Source organism: Vigna radiata, unplaced genomic scaffold (genome assembly GCF_000741045.1).
Source record: "Vigna radiata var. radiata cultivar VC1973A unplaced genomic scaffold, Vradiata_ver6 scaffold_184, whole genome shotgun sequence".
Lineage (NCBI taxonomy): Eukaryota > Viridiplantae > Streptophyta > Magnoliopsida > Fabales > Fabaceae > Vigna > Vigna radiata.
The window spans coordinates 4915-25391 of NW_014541999.1; the positions used below are offsets into that span (position 1 = coordinate 4915).

The 20477-nt window shown below is 34.3% G+C and overlaps 1 protein-coding gene across 2 annotated transcripts; it reads right to left on the minus strand.

The window, feature by feature from the left end:
• Positions 1-859: 859 nt before the first annotated feature.
• On the minus strand, positions 860-7381 carry LOC106778851 (putative transcription elongation factor SPT5 homolog 1). Of its 2 annotated transcripts, XM_014666847.2 has the most exons (22): positions 6972-7287; positions 6026-6264; positions 5794-5940; positions 5548-5706; positions 5389-5472; positions 5201-5271; positions 4755-5109; positions 4513-4668; positions 4329-4426; positions 4188-4236; positions 3960-4112; positions 3734-3877; positions 3544-3634; positions 3270-3434; positions 3151-3196; positions 2973-3067; positions 2775-2853; positions 2468-2522; positions 2265-2379; positions 2029-2172; positions 1370-1467; positions 860-1284 (listed from the first exon to the last, which is right to left on the minus strand). In XM_014666847.2, exons 1-22 carry the CDS (start codon positions 7285-7287, stop codon positions 1039-1041), a joined length of 3105 nt encoding a protein of 1034 aa, XP_014522333.1. In that variant the 3' UTR covers positions 860-1038. The 2 variants fall into 2 exon arrangements, with proteins under 2 accessions (XP_014522333.1, XP_022632047.1); XM_022776326.1 differs by lacking the exon at positions 3960-4112 and having other exon boundaries at positions 6972-7381.
• Between the last annotated feature and the right edge of the window lie 13096 nt (positions 7382-20477).

Here is a 20477-nt window from a genome sequence, read left to right on the forward strand (position 1 = left end):
ATTTCATCTCATGTCACAAAGAAATTTTTTTGTCATTCCATAAAAACATTATATATAAACACTTGACTTTTATGCATACAATTTCTTCCCTAACCATTTAAAATTTAAAATATTCATATAAGACTATTTTCTAATATTGTTTCTACTGGAACTATAAAATATTAATTGATTTGTTAGCTATATTCATTATGATTTCAATCATACAAGATTTTACGATTTTAAATTGTATTTTCGATTCAAATCTCCCGCATGTTCGTTTCATAAACAAATTGTTAGGATCATCAAATAAAATTAAAATTGAATGAATTATTGTCTTTTCTAAATAATCCATTATACCACTCATTTATCTTATTGGTGAATCAAGTTAAAACAAAATTTAAACCTAATTTAAAATTAATATTAATTAAAAATTCATATATTATCTTGCAACACCATCAAATTAAAAATTAAAAATTAATGTAATTAATTTTTTTTGCATTCAACACCAATTCATTTTTTGAAAGATGGTATTTTAATTAAAAAATTAAATGTTTTCTGTTGCACTTTTTAAGTGCTTGAATCAATGAGTTTGAATTAAATAAATTTCAGTTAAAGAATTCTTCCATGCTTCAACCAAATCCTATTAAATGTAAAATTAAGAAAATCAAAACATATTATATACTATTGGTTTTATAATATATAATGTATATTTTATAATTATTTAAGAGACCCTAACATTAATTTTAGCTTACTTGACTACATCGGCTTAAACCTTTCTAACCTAGATGTGCTATAAAGTAAGACATTAATGAAGTTTCCATATAGTTTCAATAAGGAAATTAACATAATTTCTATTATAAAAAAGTTAGTGAATAACATAAGATAAAATCTACTCATTCTTTATCCACAAGAACAATTGAAGAATCCTTCAACTACACGTATCTTCGCCTTTTTATAAAATGTTTAAGGGTATATTTTATAGACAGACAGGGGAAAGCGCTCGGAACAGTTGAGACAAAAAGAGGATATGGCATTAAGTACCATCTCTACATAAACTTATCATGGTTGAGCTAATTTTGCCAAAATAACCAAGTCTAAAATCTTGACATCCAACGTGTCATCTACCTTTACAATTCCATCAGTACCATCTACACCAATCAACTTGCCAGTGGCACCACGCAATGCCCCACCCATAATCTTTATTTTGTCTGATTTTCTTGGTACCACAGCCTCCATTTCATTCGGAAGGGCGGTAATCGTTTCACCATTACCACTAGATCCAAGAGCTACCTTGTACGAGCCATCCTGAAGAGAAAAAAAACAGACGCTATGGTCATTAGACGGAAATCAAGCAATACAAATATAAAAGCAAGTTACTAGGTCACCATACCGGAAGAACCTCTCTTATAACTCCAACAGATTCGTCTCCGGCCCTGTGTACATTGACTAATATATCTGGTATAAACCATGGGCCTTCATTGTCCCCACCTACAAAAAATTAAACCAGCAAAATGTACCTTATAACATTTTAAGGATGATTCGACTTAATTAAGCACAATTAACAAGCCCAGGTTTATGCTCGGTACATAGGAGAAAGGTAACAATTATCCACATGGGGATGATGTCTCCGTAGTAGACTGGATAAAAGATATGGCCTTTGAACTTAAACAATCGTAATAGAAATGCAAATAATTGAACAAAAAACCATCTAAACAAATAGGGCAAAAACAAAATTACCTACCACTACATCTTCGACTATCAAATGAGATGAGGAAACAAAATGACAGACAACATACTATATGCGGAGTAATAATCATTTTCATAGTATATGCAACATAAGAAGTGAACAATAACAAAGAAAGTAAAATCAATGAAACGCCTAGCTAGATGTCCTTCATTTGAAGGACCAAACTCATGAGATATTTTACTATCATATACGAAGAAAATTAGGGAGATCAGTTTGATTATGTGACCAAAGAGACAGCTGAATAGATAAGCAACAAAAATCAAATAAATTTGTCTGTCATAAGATTAACAAAACAAACTTACCTAAAACTGGAGACATCATGTCCATACCACCTGTGCCTGGAGTCATAGGCTGTCCTCCAGGCGTGCCCGGAAGATAAGATGCTGAACTTGGTGTCATAGGCTGCCCACCAGGTGTTGATGGTAAATACGGGCTTGGAGCATTAGCTGCAAAAAATACAACACCCATCCCCAGAAGAGTATTAGCACAAGTAAAAATGTACATACTATTTTTTTGAAAGGGCAGGAAGTAGTGCTACCATAGGCAGAACTGTCCCGAGGCGTTCCAGCTTCACTATAATTTCCACCGGGTGTGCTAGCCCAACCAGCACCAGGAGTCGGGGCTTCATATGGTCGTGATGGAGGGCTTCCAGGCTGAAAAGATCAAAACGGGAAAAGAAAATAAACACAGTTCCTAATATGAAGTTGCATATAGTATCTGAAGTTTGCTAAATCTCCTAACCTGATACTGTGGACTTGCTCCCCAAGAGCCTGGATTTCCATCTTCCCAGTTGTCCCTAATTTTACTTTTCACCGTCAGAATTCATACATCAAATATACACTAACTAAATAGTGCTGTAGACTCTATGGAGAAAATAATGTTTCTAACAAACAAATTTCTTATAACCCTCTAGTTCAAGTTGGTTCTATGGAAATACATTAACTAAGACATTGATTTTACTATATACAAATTGGAAGAAAATTATGTGAAACAAAAATCAGAGAACAGTATATAGAACTCAACAAGGAACCATGTTAATTGGACAGACCTTGGAGGACTCATTGGAGTATATGGATTCCATGCTCGGTCACGCATAGGCGTCCTCATTCCATCATGAATAGGTGTTGCTATAAATAGTAGTACATTTATCAATAACCGATTATAACCATCAGTCAAAAAAACAAGTTAGAGTGTTAATCCTACCAGATGATTAAATGAAAATTTATTACAATAAAATCAAACAAACCTCCAGGATCTCTCATTGGAGTCATATATGGGTGTAGGGGAGTCCGAGAAGGGTGCATTGGGGTTTCACTTCCCATTCCATAGCGAGATGTATCACTGGAAGAACACAAGAAAGTTAGAGGATTGAACATCTTCCATTGCATACTTGGAATCTTAAATTACATTTATATAAAACTCACCGATATGGAGTTATAGCCACATTGTCAGATATATGGTTGCGGTCAACTGCAAATCACCAAGTAAGCAACCATGAAAATATCAAAATACATACACTACAGGTTTTTCTTCACAGACGTACCTGTTACAACCTTCATTTGAGATTCAAGCTCAACACGAACTGATGTGCCTTTATCATCTATAACACGCCCACGATAACCTTTATATGGACCCTGACGCACTTTAACAGTTGTACCTGCCAAACCGTCATGCCCGCGCCCACGCCCACCCCTATGTCTCCCTCCAGCTATATCACATCCAAATAAATTAACATCAATCAAGTTACTTAAGGAAATGTTCAACAAATTGATACACGGGTTTCACATAAAACATGAAGAAAAAAAAAAGAGACATACAATCCATTGGCCCTCCACGAGGAAACCTCCTTGGGGATGGTGGAATACGACTTGGGCTTCTAAGTGTGGGAAATCTTGAGTAGGCATCACCCTAGAGGACGAAAGGAATGAATTTTTATGCAAAATATTACCACAGTGCTAAAACCAATTGCAAAACATTCACAAAAATTAAAATAGGAAAATTGGTTACATTTCTGTCACCACTGGAGCGTGAACCCCCCACTACCACACATGATTGGGCCTTAGCACATATAAAGCCTGCATGTTCAAGATGATGGCGATCAAAGATGAACAAGATTCCTCTATATATGTGTTCCACAGGACCTTGTTTCCCCTAGCCAGAAAAAACAAACAAATAAATAAATATAAAAATATTATCTTTCAAAGGTAAATCTAGCCAAAAGAAAGAATCTCACTTTACTGGAACCATCAACAATCCGGACAACATCCTTTGATGAAACTGTATTCTTATACCTATCTTGCACACTTATTTTCTTATCTATCTTACATTTGATCTCTCTTAATTTAACCAGCACAACTTCGTGTCTGTCAGGAATCCCCTTTAGAACCTAAAATAGCAATAGACATGAAATAACAAACTCAAAATTTTAATAAAATAAATTTTAATTCATTGAGTCACTGACCTGAAATGCTTCGCTTTCTACACGTATTATGACACCAAAGCTCATATTACTGCACATATTAAATAGAAATGAGAAATGAGAAAACATTGAACTATATGTTAGGGGTTAAGTGAATATGCAATAATCTCAAGCAAAGCTTACTCAAGCAATACAAGATCACGGAGTTCATAGTCCCCAATTCTAGTAACTCCAGTCGTTACTTCTGAACTTTCTACAACATCATCCGCAAAGACACGAATCTAAAGAGAGGATATTTTTATATCATTTATGCAGTAAATATAATTAGAAAATAGAAAATAACAAATCTTTAGACCACAAAACTTACATGCTCTTTTGTTGTATCAGATATTAAAATCAAAACATGCTGCTCGACCTTCACAACCATGCCCGTAGCACCTTCTTGAGCGCCAGAAACAACTTTAACGTGGTTTCCCGGTTCAAAATATTTACAAAGCTCTTTTTCATTTATAGCGATAGTTTTCTGAAAAAAAAAAAGATGATGACTAATTAATCATTAATCATGCAAAAATGCAAAAATGGCACCAGTTAATTATCATTCATACTTACTGGGAGGCCCTCCATTTCTGGTCTTATATGAACATTATCTTCATCTACCTTCTCCACCTTCCCCTTGAGATTTTTTAAATCACCCTTAATGACAATGATGGCATCACCTTTCATAAAGTGCCCTTTCTTTCTGTTTGCAAACAAAGTTGAAAGACTAGACACGTCACCATCTCCACTCTCACCCGGTTTCCGGAATTTTTCCAACTCATCAAAAGTAGGTTTGATGTTCTGAGCACTTATGGATTTTATTGAAACAGTTTTGTATAGGAAACCATCTTTGAACATCATGCCCCCAATTGCATCAAAACGTTCACCATATGGGTCACGTCTATGCTCCACACGGATATGAAGTTCCCTGAACAGAAAGAACAAATTTAATCGGATCAAAAACAAATTTCCAATACACAGAAGACTTTCAGCCACAGAATAGAGAGAACCAGTAATACCTTGCTTCATCAACATTCATAAATCGAGGGGGAGGAACAAAAGCCTTCTTTTTCACAACCTCCCTACCTTCCTGCGACACAAGTCATATGTATAAAAAAAAAATAGATGCAGGCTATTCCTTCCAAGGAATTTAAACACTGGACAAATAGAGTACATTAATTTAACAAAAATCTGCAACATCCCTTACCAATTTATTTGCAAGAGCCTGCAGGTCTATCCTTGGAATTAATTTGACAGTAACCCTCTGCCTCACATTATCAACATCCACTACCTACAGAAGACATTTGATGTTAATACAGAAAACAAAATGGAGTGTATTATGAATTTTCTAAAATGTGATACATACTTTGGCAAGGTCCCCTTTATATGTCCCGATCTTCATTCTAACCCAAGTATCTCTAGCAAGATCAATTGCTTTGCTTTCAACTGACAGAACATCAGTCATTTCTCTGATTGGGACAAGAGTTATTTTTTGGCCAAATATATTGCGTAGACCTTTGCAAGCCTGGAAGCATATACATAATATTTAAAAACACAATTTAATCCATACAGACATGGCTATTTATGAACCAGACGTTTTGCATGACATTACCTCTCTGACATGGGCTTCTTTATCTGCTTCCACGTATATATAGTTTTTGAGATGATCAAGAGCAATAGCTGATCTTATTTGCAATTCAGATCCTCTATCTATGTACTTTTGCATGAGGCAAACGGCTGTTTCTCTTTCGCGACCAATCTAATTAGAAAAGAAAGAATACATTACATGCTCCAATAATGTTGCAAGTAAAAGGGACATTTCACAAAAAAAGATATGGACATACTGCACATTTGACCATCCAAAGCTTTGGATCTCTCACAGACGGCAAAAGAGCTTGTTGTTCTACATCTGTCGTTTCTTCATCATAATCCGTTAGGCGCCTTCCATAACGTTCCTGGATGCTTCTGGCCACAGCTTCAAGATCTTCATGATCTTCTTGGTGATGTGGCAGCATTCGCCTATTCCGCATCCTTCTCCCATCATCTTCTTCTGGTAGATCGGCTCCACCCTCAACAATGAAGTCTGGATGTTTCAACAGTTGTTAACTTGTCTACATAACTAATAGATATATTTTACACAAAGATAGAGTAGAGAGGATTCAAATACTTTGTAATTTGTTTTTGTAATTTAAGAAAAGTATGCATAAAGCGCAAATTTACTGTTACTGTTAAGTTTGAGGATATAAAATACTTTATGCACACAGAAAACCATCACTGCAGTACGTAATTTCATCTTCTTTCAATAAATGTTTTCAGTTCAAATTTGATGTTCTATCACAAGCAAAACCATAAATAACAAAATTGATTCTCAGTTTCTTCAAGTGAAAAGATAGTCTTAATCTTCTAAATCCTACGAAAAAACCACCACAAGTATACATGACTCCATACTCATAACAATTAACAAATCACCTCAACATAGGTAACCTTGCATTCACAGTGCATTCAATTAAACACAATTTATTGCAATAGCTCCTTCCATACCCAGTTTTCCCTTGGTCCTCAGTCAAATATGATCCAAAACATTGATTTGAATAGCAGACAATCCATACTATCGATCCCCCAGGAAGGGATTGAATAACATATACCTAATCAAGTTTAAAATCAGCAACAACCACCTACCGAAACCATAAATCCAAAGTTCCAACCCTAATTTCATATATCCCGAGTTCATATCCAATCATCCAAATCACAAACAAAAATTAGCAGGGAAAAAAGAAAAAAAATACACACCGTCTTCGCCCTCTTCCTCTTCCTCTTCCTCATCGCTATCCACCACGGCCTCCTCATCAAAAAAATTAGAAGCGGAAACCTTTTTGTACTGGCGCCTGCGACCGCCTCGGGCATCGAAATCCTCATCATCATCATCCTCCTCCTCATCATCCTCATCTACCTCCTCAGCGTCATCGTCAATGAAACCAGATCTTCTGCGCTTCCTGCTGCCGCCACCACGCCCCCGGCGGTCATCCTCCTCGTCGAAGTCTGCGACCTGCTCGTCTTCCATGTAATCGTCATCGTCGTCGTCGCGGTCCATTCCCCGGTGACTCATGCCGCAAAGACAAACCCTAAACTTTGCACTCTTATTCTCTCAGCCCTCTGTTCTTCTGGACTTCCTATATTATCTGCTTTTCTGCATATTTTTCTTCATTACTATACCTTTTATTTTTTAGTTATATATTTTGGGACGAAAACATTATAATTAAAAGAAAGAACAAGAAAAAATAATTTATTTTCATTTTTTTAGGTGTCATAAATTTTTCTCATATATTAATATATTAAAATATCTAATGTATTAATATTATTGTATATTTTTATTATTTTATAGTAATATATAAAGAAAGAATTCTTAGTAACATATACAGTTACCTCATGTGTTAAATATTCAGTTAATAACATATACACATTTATTATCAATTTATTGATATAAACTATTTTATTAATTATTTAATCTTTCAAATTTTATAACTATTTTTTGAATTTAATTAACCATCTCTAATAAAAAAATAACATTCTAAAAGATATTTATTTTATAATTATTTTTTAATTCAATTAATTATCCCTAATACTTTTTGAAATAAATTTTTTAAAATGTTTATTTTATAATTATTTTTAATATATAAATTTAATAACATTTTTTGTTTTAATAATAATTAAAAAAAATATTTTTTTTATTTTTGTGCAAAGAACTTCGTTATATAATATATATATATATATAATATAACCGAAGTTCTTTGACAAATTCACAAAGATAAAAATTGTATTTATCCTATTTGCTTATTAGATATGAAATAATAGAAAAGGGAATATCAATAACTGATTTTTAATATTTCTTTTTATTAGGAAAAAAGAATCATGAAAAGAAGTTAAAAATTCATGGATTTTATTATATTCTTTTTCTTTCTAACTTTTTTTATGATTTTATATAAAAAATATGCTTAAAAAAATATATGTTAATCTAAAAGATTGTATAATAATAATTTTATATATTTTCTTAAAATATATAAAATATATTATTATTATTAAATAAAATTAAGTGTGAAATTCCTAACATTAAGGAAAAGATAATCTTTATAATAATATAATCATGATATAGGTTATAATAAATCAAATTCACTTATTATATCTTGAATTTATCTTATTTGATGTTATACCAGTGGATTTACTAAATTTTATAAATATCCCAATTATGTAGAGTAATTTAACTTAATATTTATTTTTATTCTTAAATTTACAAAATAATTTTAATGATTTAAGTATTAAAGTTCTTACAAGTAGACTTCCTCCAATTTCAATAAGAATATTTACGTTTAAAATGAAATTTATATAAAACTTTTTTCTATATTCACATTTTATATTATAAAAATAGTTCATATAATTAATAATAATTATGAATATTTATAATCAAAATTTTAATATTCTATTGAATATTTGTAAACAATCACTTCAAATTATTGTTTTCCTTTTTTTTAACATTACTAATCTTAATAAGGATCGCAAGTTCAATATGTGATCATACTAAAAAGAAACGACCTTAAAAATATTAAAGTTCAAATATTGGTGAAATAGATTTGTATTTGCCTTCATTATTGGAGCTTTAAGATAAACCTTATCATACCGATATGTCAAACTTTTATTCATGTGAAAAGTCAAAGAATGCCACATGTGTCCAAAACTTTTACTATTGGTGCAATATAATAAATTATTATTGTACTGAAAAAATTGGTTCAATCTCTGATCATACGGAAAAGAAGCGACCTTAAGAACATTATAGTCCAAAGATTGGTAAAATAGATTTGTATTTGTATCCATTATTGGAGCTTTAGGATAAAATGTTATCATACAATATGTCAAACTTTTATTCATGTGAAAAGTCAAAGGATGCCACATGTGTCCAAAATATTTACTATTGGTGCAATATAATAAATTATTATTATACTGAAAAGATTGGTTCAATCTGTGATCATACTGAAAAGAAGCGACCTTAAGAATATTGAAGTCCCAAGATTGGTGAAATAGATTTGTATATGCATCTATAATTGGAGTTTTAGGATAAAACGTTATCATATCAATATGCCAAACTTTTGTTCATGTGAAAAGTCAAAGAGTGCCATATGTGTCCAAAATTTTTTCTATTGGTGCAATATAATAAATTATTATTGTACTGAAAAGATTGGTTCAATATGTGATCATACTGAAAAGAAGCAACCTTAAGAACATTGAAGTCCAAAGATTAGTGAAATAGATAAGTATTTGCATCTATTATTTGAGTTTTAGGATCATACCAATATGCCAAACTTTTATTCATGTGAAAAGTCAAAGAATGCCACATGTGTCCAAAATTTTTCCTATCGGTGCAATATAATAAATTATTATTGTACTAAAAAGATTAGTTCAATCTGCGATCATACTGAAAAGAAGCGACCTCAAGAACATTGAAGTCCAAAGATTGGTGAAGTAGATTTGTATTTGCATCCATTATTGGAGCTTTAGGATAAAAAGTTATCATACCAATATGCCAAACTTTTATTCATGTGAAAAGTCAAAGGATGCCACATGTGTCCAAAATTTTTGCTATTGGTGCAATATAATAAACTATAATTGGTGGAAATCATTCACACTACAATTTAACATTTTATTAAACTATGTTGCCATACACAGAATCTAAAGAGGCTCCTTCAATAAGACTTGTGCATTTGTCACTACCAATGGGTTCCACGCTAGTGCATAGGTACATGACACTGACTACCTATGTAGGAAGGCCACGACGAAGCCTTCGACCTCCTCCTTAATGTCGAGAGTCATTCCAAGAACAATTACGAGGAAGGAAAATGTGAGTGGTGATTATGGTGTCAATTATTTGGAAGATAAGGCAAGTTTTAGTGAAGAAAAACTCATAGACTTTGAAAGCAAAGTTGTGATAATGATGTAGGAGAAGTTGTTGATAGATACTCATGCCAAAGCTATTTGTTTGAGAAGGGGCCATGTGCTCAATATTAGGTTAGGAATAGGGTTCGTCTGTAACACCCCAAATATTTTTAGGGTATTACAAGTAGTAAAACAAAATTTGAATTTGACATCTGATATTAATAATCAAAACTTATTTCGATTCAACATAAGTACGGTTTCAAACTTACAAGCCTTAAACAACATAGTCTTCACAACTTAACATAAGTTCAAATTTAAACTTAAAAGTCTTAAACAACATAGCCTTTTGATACAAATTTATTTTTAGCAAAAAGCCCCTAAAAGTTTTTTCCAACATGTCTCTCATCTTTATGCATTTCCAATTGCATTTGCAACATCATTTGCTCACGTATAACAACACGAGTTATACGATCATAACAAAAACAAATCAAAGTAAGTTAATCATAACATACAATCATTGAACACACTCATTGATAACAGTTGAAAAACAGTTATTTTCATACTTGATTTTGATATTAAATCACACCCTTTATGGCTTAGAATTAGCTTGAAATCATGCATTTTTATTAAGTTAGAGAATAAAAGAGTCAAAGATGGTTTTCTTGGTTTTTTGCTTTGTTTCCCTTGATTTTGTAGGTTTTTGGAATGAATTGGAAGAAAGGTTGAAGTATTAAATGGTGGGAGTGCTGAAAAGTCAACCAGAATCCAGAAAAGTCAACCAATCAACCAGAAAAGTCAACCAGTCAACCAGAAAAGTCAACCAGTCAACCAGAAAAGTTGACCAGAGCGCTGAGCAGTTGACCAGGGCGCTGAGCAGTCAGTTTTTGGCGCTAGCGGCAGTTTTTGGCATTGAGCGGTCCTGCGATTAGGGGGAAACCGTTGAGCGGTCAAATTAGGGGCTGAGCGGTTGTTACTTTTTATATTGCAGATTTTGTAATCTTTCTGTTATCTTTTTGGCTTATAAATAGCCTTAGTGCGAATTGAAACACAATCTTTTGGCAGAGGAAGACAACACAACACTCTTTTCACCCCTTGGAGGAGGATTTTGGATGTGGGAGCTCCAACCTACCAAATCTAGGGTTTATCTTTTCATTCTTTCCATTCAATCATCTGATTCATCATGATTATGGTGATCTAAATCCTTTGTTGTTGGGGAACAATGTAATCTTTTGAAACTCTCATTTATCCAAATTCTTATTTATTTCATATGCTTTTCATATACTTGTTTATCAATTGTTGGGTTCTCATCTATGCTTAATGCTTTTATTGTTTAACTCATTCAGTAAAAGTGATTTGTCTTTATTGATACGGGGACGTACGGTAATGTCATGAACTGATGAGAAATTCCTTGATTATGATAATACCGCCTAGGGATAGGGGTAGGACGATCAATTGTATTTTGCTTCCGTTCACATTGCATTATTGGTCACTAGGAGAGGCTAAGGATAGCAAGCCGGTAATTAATAATAGGCTCTTTTCACCAAGGGATTGGGTTAAGGGTAGGCTAGAAAGTTTGCATGGCAATTGGATAAACAAGTGAAGTAGATAAGAAGAGTAGATATGTGAGAGTGGATAAGATGAAATTGTAAACCCCAACAACACCATTCATCCATTATTTTTCCTCAACCATTGATTCACTGCATTTGAATGTTTAATTCTGTTTTTGCATTTAACAATCAAAACTTTATTCTTTTCTCAAGTCTTATGAATTTAGGTTACATGAAAGTTAAGACCTAAGAGTCATTTGAGAAACGATACTCAGACTTACCCGTTTATATTACTTGATAACGATCTGGTACACTTGCTAGTGGCTTAACACTCATCATATATAATTCAATCATATGTCATTACCGTTTATACATACAATTATCCTGATGTCATTAATTCACTTTATTATATCTTTTATTTTTCATAATATACCATCCTCTAACTTCTCTTAAAGTCATTTTTCTTGTTTCCAGAAACCTTATGAGTATATTATGCTTACTTACATGCTCTTTTATTGTATCAGACATTAAAATCAAGACATGTTGCTCGACTTTCACAACCATGCCTGTAGCCCCTTCTTGAGGGCCAAAAACAACCTTAAAGTGGTTTTCAGGCTCAAAATATTTACAAAGCTCTTTTTCATTAGCAATAGTTTTCTGACAAAATGATGATGAATAATTAATCATTAATCATCAACATGAAAAAATGTCATCGCACAAGAATAACAAGTTAATTATCATTCATACTTATTGGAATTCGCTCTATTTCTGGTCTTATATGTGCACTAAAAAATGTTACCAATGAGGAGCATTGGCAAATCCTAAGGTAAATGGTTTTGATGATGCTTCAAGAAATTTAACCTGAAGAAGATATTAGAAATTTTTAAAAGCACTTTGTAGAATATAAATGTATTAGGAATGTCCTTAAAAATGTAAAACTTGTATTTCAGGTACAGTTCTGGAATAATTGATTATGAGGAGCAATAATCGATTATCATGAGCTTTTTTGAAAAATTGTACTGCTCTGGAATAATTGATTATCACTCCAAATAATCGATTATCACAAGTCTGTTTTGAAAATTGCCTAAGTTATTTTTGAAAAACCTGAAACAGACTTGAATAATCGATTATTACTGGCAGTAGGGACTTGACCTTTCATATTCAGACTAGTTGGCTATATATTGGTCTTTTGAGAACTTCAGAAGCAACTTTTGAACAGAAAGCTTTTGAAGAATACTGTTTGTTAGAGGAAGTTCTCAAAAGCATAGTTCAGTTCCCTTGCTTGGTCTCGTGAATAGGAGAAGCTCGCGTTTCGTGTGTCGATAATCGGAGCGGTTCTTTTCGAGTTAACAAGGTGCTCTGCATGGTCTCGTGAATAGGAGAAGCTCGTATTTCGCATGTCGATAGTCGGAGCGGTTCTCTTCGAGTTGGCAGAGTGTTCATCTTCCGGTTCGTTCGTCGAAGGAAGGTTTAATCATCATATTTTATTCACTTCTGTTGTAATCTGTAAAACTGTTTTCAGTGAAACTGTTAATCACTTTTTATAGTGATTAACGACTGGACGTGGATTCTTTTGAATCAAACTAGTATAAAAGTTACTTGTGTGATTTTTCTACTCCCTACACTCTTTACTTTTATTTGCACATCAATTGTTCGATAAATTTTCTCTTAGAAAATTTATTTTTGAAAACTAACCATTTTAATTTAAAAAGTGACCAAACACGTTTTTCGCTACTTTAAGTTTTATTCCGCTGCGTTATACTCTCAGAAAGATATCGATTGTTCCAACAAAAAATGCTTACAAAAACTCAAACTGCAATTTCCTGAGGCGTGTAGATCATTGTCCTTAAGGACTTATCTGCAGTGTATAGCGCAAGTCCCCCAGGATACAACTGGAAATTCTCATAATATCTTTGAGGATCTCAAAACTAGCAAGGATCTCTAAAAGAGTATAAAAACAAACCCAGCATAATTTTGGAAGAGGAAAAGAAGAAAGAAGAATAAGAAAAGACTGTTTTTGGTGTGTTTTGGAATGAAGGAAGAACTCTCTATTTATAGAGCTAAGGGAGAATAAAATCAATAAAAGAAAATAAAAACCATTAAATATTTTACTGTTGGAGCACTTATGAAAATGAATTTAAACGTTATTGGCAATTAAAATTTTGAGCGTTGCAATCCAACGTTTTCTTTTGCAATAATCTAATCATTATTACAACAATCCCCCACTTATTGCAAAAGAAAGTTGAAAGAAAAAGTCTTTGACTCAAATAGTTCAAACACTAAAAGAAAGATAATAATTTTTTATTTTAGGTCTCATAAGACGTAATGCATCAGAGCTGGTATAGCAAGCTATATGAACCAGTCTTAGATTGACATACTTAACACACAGTGTTGTTGGTATAGCAAGCTATATGAACCAAAGACACTTGACGTGTGTTAGAGGTTTATTAATCACAATACACCCCCACAATCCTTGTTGTTATCGTTGTGTTGCGCTTACTAGGCCATACGCGTGCCCAGTATTCATGAGTGCTCTAGAGATCATGCCAAGATCTCATGCAAGCGGCCCCACTCGACACTCATATAGGTGATTTCATCAAGTGTATGCTGCAAATCATACATCACCCATAAGGGATATGAAAATCATTTAAAACTTTGATTAATTACAAAGTTTAACCTCTCAATAATGCAATCTCTAGCACTTTCACACACACCATAGGAATGAACATATTTGATTTAAAATCAAATTAGTGCTATCAGAACTAACAAGTGACTTGTTTTTACCTATATGAACCTTATTCATGGGATCTCCAATCACAAAGGTTGAGTTACCATCTCTTGTTTGTTTTCAAGTGGCTTAAGTCTCATTCCCCTCGATGTTTCTAATATCATTTGTCTTCCCAGGGGTTTTGTCAGAGGATCTGCTAGATTCTGTTATGACTTCACATAATCAACGGAAATAGTTCCACTCTTTAGCAGCTGCTTCACCAAATTGTGTCTCAATTGTATATGTCTATTCTTTCCATTGTAATTTTTGTTTTTAGTTACAGTTATTGCCAATTGGCAATCATAGTGTATTGACACCGATGGGGTGGGTTTCATTCCTAGTGGAATGTTTGCTAAGAACTTTTTCAACCACTCAGCCTCACTACCAGTCATCTCAAGAGCGACAAACTCAGATTTCATTGTTGATCTTGCAATAATTGTTTTTCTGGCTAATCTCCATGTAATCGCACCACCCTTAAGTGTGAATACACAACCACTAGTGGATTTTGTCTCATCTGAATCAGAGATCCAGTTAGCATCACTGTACCCTTCTAGTACAGCGGGAAATCCACTATATTCAATGGCATAATCCATTGAATTTCTTAAGTATCTCATAATCTTGGAAAGCGCATCCCAATGTTCTTGATTTGGACATTGAGTGTACCTACTCAGTCTACCTACTGCGTAAGCAATATTAGGTCTGGAAAAGCTCATCAAATGCAGTAAGCTCCCAATTATCTGGACATACTGAGACTGAGATTAGGATTAAAAAGCAAAAAATAAAGTAAAAATTTAAAGAAAAGGCTATGTTTGTAACTAAAAAAAATTGTAGAAGATTTCGGGAGGTGCATGATGGAAACGGGGAGGTGGAGGGATCAACACCCTAGATAATGAGTCCTCTAGACCCAAACCTGCACCCAAACCCATCCGGCCGAAAAATAGTCCAAACGCTGAAGTTCAAGTAGGTTCAAACTGAACTAATCACAGCCAACGACTCAAACTCTGGCCTGCAGCCCAAATAGGTCCAAACTGATCACACACAACCCGACATTGTCGGAGCCACCACGACACCCACTGACTGCAACCCATCAACATGTCCACTACCCTATCTTGCACAACCATCACCAACAGTCTAAAATTGTGAAGAAAATAAAATCCTAGAAATTTAACTCAAACACCCTACACTTAAACCCTAAGGTCATGAACTCAAAACAGGGACCCCAATTCCAAAACAGAATCTGAAAACCATAACCCAAATTCTCAATCAACCCAAATGAAACATTACAAAATCAAGAACACAAGATTTTTCCAAAGTAGAACTCTGACCCGAAAACATAATTTAAGAAAACAAGAATAGAGCTCCTAAAAGAGAACTCCCAAATTAGAACAAAGATCAGAAACCCCAATTTGCAATAACATATTCCAAAACCTCCAAAATTCCCAATTTCAGAAAAGAACCCTAAAATGCCAAAAAGGAACGCGATTCATTCTGCTGTCGCGCTGGCTTCCCTCGTAACGTGTCATCTCCGCGTCCCCGCCGCGCTTTTGGTCGCGTCTCCTCCGTGCCTTTGTCGCACCTCGTCGCCGTTAAGGAAAACAATCCAGAACATAAACACAAAGAAGGAAGAGACAAAGAACGACCCTACGCTCTATCGCGCAGTCGTTGAGACTTCGCTGCGACCTCGCTGCACCATTGTTCGTCCTCACTGCACCTCAAGCTGTCGCCGCCGTGAGATCGTTGTCTCTACTTAAGACGCAGATCATCCTCACCCCCAACGTTGTGTCGTTCTCGGTGGAGAGAAAGGCAAAAACTTCAAGCTTTTGGCTTGAAAGTGATGAGGAACATAAACGAGTCAATGGGTGTGACCCTTCGGAAGGAAAAGGGCTGGACCCTTAATTGAATTCCATTGATTCAAGCCCTACTGGAATCAAAAAGAGAAGTGAAAAACAAATATCTGGGCTTTAGAAAAACCATTAATTTGTCTCTGATTAGGGTTCTTTACAAAAGAAAAATAGACATTTTGAGGGTTAATTAGGTTTGTTTGATTTAACTGTGCTGCAATCAGGTTTAGGGCCAAATGAATAAGACATGCAGATATTTTAACTCTATCTCTTTCCAAAATTATAGAAAGAATCAATGGCTATCTCGTTAATTTGCATTTACTGTATCTACGCATTTATTAGATCGTTCTTTTCCTAAACACAGAATTTATCTAGAATTAATTAGCTTTAATGCTAATGGTTTATTTCCCTTCTCCAAAATACTTTAAAACATCACCACCTTAGAGTGTCATATTTACTGATTTGTTAAATCCACACACACACACACACACACACACACACACACACACACACACACACATATATATATATATATATATATATATATATATATATATATATATTAAAAGATTCAAACCTCATAAAATTAATTCCATGCCTACGAAAGAATTCAATATTTATTGTTCCTGACATGCCATGATCACAAAAATTACTAAAAAAATATCTCAATCATTCCAACAAAACAAACATCCAATAAAACATTCAAAATTATAAGTCCCCCATGATATAACATCCAATAAAAGAAGAAAGAAGAATAAGAAAAGATTGTTTTTGGTTTGTTCTGGAATGGAGGAAGAGCTCTCTATTTTATCGTTGGAGCACTGAAGAAAATGAATTTAAACGTTCACTAGTGTAAAAACGCTGATTAACATCGGTTAATTTGGGCTTTTGACGTCCGTTTCGTATCCGACGTCTATTCTAGTGACGTAACTTTGCATCAGTCACTTCATGACAAACGTCTGTAGATGTCGGCTTTGTGCAATAGATGTCTGTAGACGTCGGGCGAGATAACAATAGACGTTACCATAGACGTCAGTGGTCAACAAAATAGACGTATGAACGCTCTGGATCGTTTTGTGCACTGTTACTTATTGGACGTCGCGTTTTGCACTGACTGATGTCTGTGGACGTCGCGTTTTGCCTTAACCGACATCTACTAGGCAATTTTTTTTAATAAAATTTTATTTTTCGAATATAACCACACCTGAAAATCAGAAAAATTTCCCAGAACAATTGTTTATAATAAATTATTGTTTGTTTGAGTTATAAATAAAATATAATTCAATCCAAGATCAATAACAATAATTATAAACTTAAACTAAACCTAAGTAACTCAAAACAACAAAAAAGAAGTCTTGCTCTAGTTCCATTTTTGGATAACATAACTTGCCCACTCTTCCCTTATCTGCCTTATCATGCCTTCGGTTAGAGCAGATGAATTGTTGAAGTTCTGCACAATTAAAAAATATTGATTATGGTTTGATATATGTTGAAAAGAATGAATTGATTTTTTGATGTTTTCAAAGTAAGGCTGATTATTACCTCTTTCCACTTATCTGTAATGCCAGCTCGAATGATGATCTTAATCCAACACATCACATAGTACCCNNATTCCCATGAATCAAGTTGTTTGTTACACTAAAATGANAAAGTANATTTAGTCAAGAATTAAGATCATTGAAAAATAGAGTAAATGAATTAAAACTATAAATGCAGCAAACCTTGGGATACAATACTTGATTTAGCTGACAGCGAGATTTACCCATGAACTGGAGAAAGATTGTATATCATCAACATAACTGACCATGAACTGTGTTTGCTACTCAAATTCCCGTACGGATTCATACCATCAGTTGCAAGTGCAAGTCTTAAGTTTCTTGGATCTGCACCAAATTCGAGAAATGTTTCATCGATCTTCTTCCACTGTGGTGAGTCTGCTGGGTGTCTAAGAAGATTATCGCACTTTCTTCCTAAAATGTGCCATTTAAGGTTCTTTGCATCCTCCTTAATAGAGAACATACTTTTGAACCTAGGTATTATAGGCAAATACCACATGACCTTACCAGGTGCACCATCATTACCCTCTTCAGTATTTTTGTCACGTTTCTTCTTAAAACGGCTTAAACCACATGTTGGACAATGCTTTAATGAAGCAAATTCCTTAATGTACAAAACACAATCATTGGGGCAAGCATGTATCTTCTGATATTCAAGACCCATTGGACATAAAAAATTTTTGGCCTCGTAGTTACGAATAGGAAAAATATTATTTTCTGGAAGCATCTCCTTCAGCAACTCCAACAACTCCGTGAAACTTTTATCCGTCCATCCGTTCCTTGCTTTTAAACTGAACAACTTCAAAGTTGCAGACAAACGTGTAAAGTTCGTGCAGCCTGAGTACAACGGTTGCTCAGAATCATTGATAACAGAATCGTACAAATTAGCTCTTCTAAAGTTATTTTCACCAACATCACGTATCATGTCCTCTAAATGACCAGTCATCCATTCTTCCACATAATTTGTTCCTCGTGACGTCATAGGCTGGTCCAGTACTTCTCCATGCCAAGTCCAAACGGTATACGATTTCGTTATGCCGAACATGAATAGATGATCATGCAAATTGCCCAGGTCTTGTCGTATTTGATTAGCACAACGAACACAAGGACAAAAATATGTCCCGTTCACAAACTTTGCATTTTCTTTAACATATTGCAAGAACACCGAAACACCCTTCTCATATTCTTCATAAATGCGACGTGCATTCATCTAGTTTCGATCCATACTATGTTCGTAACATACTTCATCAGTATTAAATTGGACAATCGGACAATTCAAAATTTAATAAAAACGATTAAAAGATATCGTTTGTGTTAAATTTCAAACGGGAAATACGTTTCACTAAGTGATTTCATACTAATGCATGTCAATTATAATAACACAACTAAACTTAATCACATGCATATACTCACAATCTGCAAACACATGCATATACTAACAATTTGCAAACACATGCATACCTAAACGTCAATTTGAAATTATAAAAAAAAAACCAATAAAATGCAAATTCAAAATGCCAACATCATACACAAAAGCCAATAATATCCATACAAATTAAGTTTTCAAGAAACAACCTAACCTTTTTAGCAGATTATATATAACCAAATGAGATAGCTGTCGTAGTGCACGCCCAAATATAGGTCAGAAATGCAGTCCAAAAACAGTCCAAAATGCAACCCAACAAAGACGTTTGAAACTGCAACAAAACGCAACGAAATGAAATTATGATCGGCTCAAATGAAAGCTTTTTCATCAAAGACTAATTCAATTGGAGCAAAACTAAATTTAAATGGTCAAAACCACAGAAAATGAACCTCTAATGGTGTGACGGAGAAGAGCTCTCGACGAAGAAGACGATCAATAGTGGAAATTGCTCGCGGGTTCACGTTCTGAAGTTTATGTCACTATAGACGTCGGTTATCAGTCGAGACAGACGTCTAAAAGGTTATAGACGTCGGTCATCTCACTAATGCGACGTCTATATCATTTAAATATTAATATTGGCGCGGATTACAGACATTAGGTAGGTGCGCAACTGACGTCTAGTTAGACAGAGTCGTTGGTTGGATTGTAACCGACGTCTAGTTTGTAGCATAATCATTACAGTTTCACCTAACTGTCAGGTTATAGACGTCTCTTAGGCGGGGCGTGGACGTCTATGTCTCAGACATTAATGGCACCAAACTACCTGTCAGGTTATAGACGTCTATTGGGGGGGGCACCGACGTCTACCTCGCGACTTTTCACCATCTCTGAGACCTATAGATGTTGGTGGTGTTCTTGGAGACGTCTACAGGTCGACTGTTCACCTTACATGGCAGCCTGTAGACGTCGCCTTTTTTGGTGACCGACGTCTATAATTCTTCAGGCATCAGTTGGGCCAGGGCCCGACGTCTACTTGCCGTACTTAATTACGAAGTTGTCACCGGTCATCATTTTACGTCCGTGCACATAACAACCGACGTCTAGGCGGTGACGTTAAACTGCGTTTTTCCACTAGTAGTTATTGACAATTAAAATTTTGAATGTTGCAATACAACATTTTCTTTTGCAATAATCTAATCATTATTACAACAATATGAACATTATCTAATAAAAGCATATACTTAGATACTTAGCTCATGTCTTTTTTTGTATCTTCTAAAAAACACTAGTAAGAGAA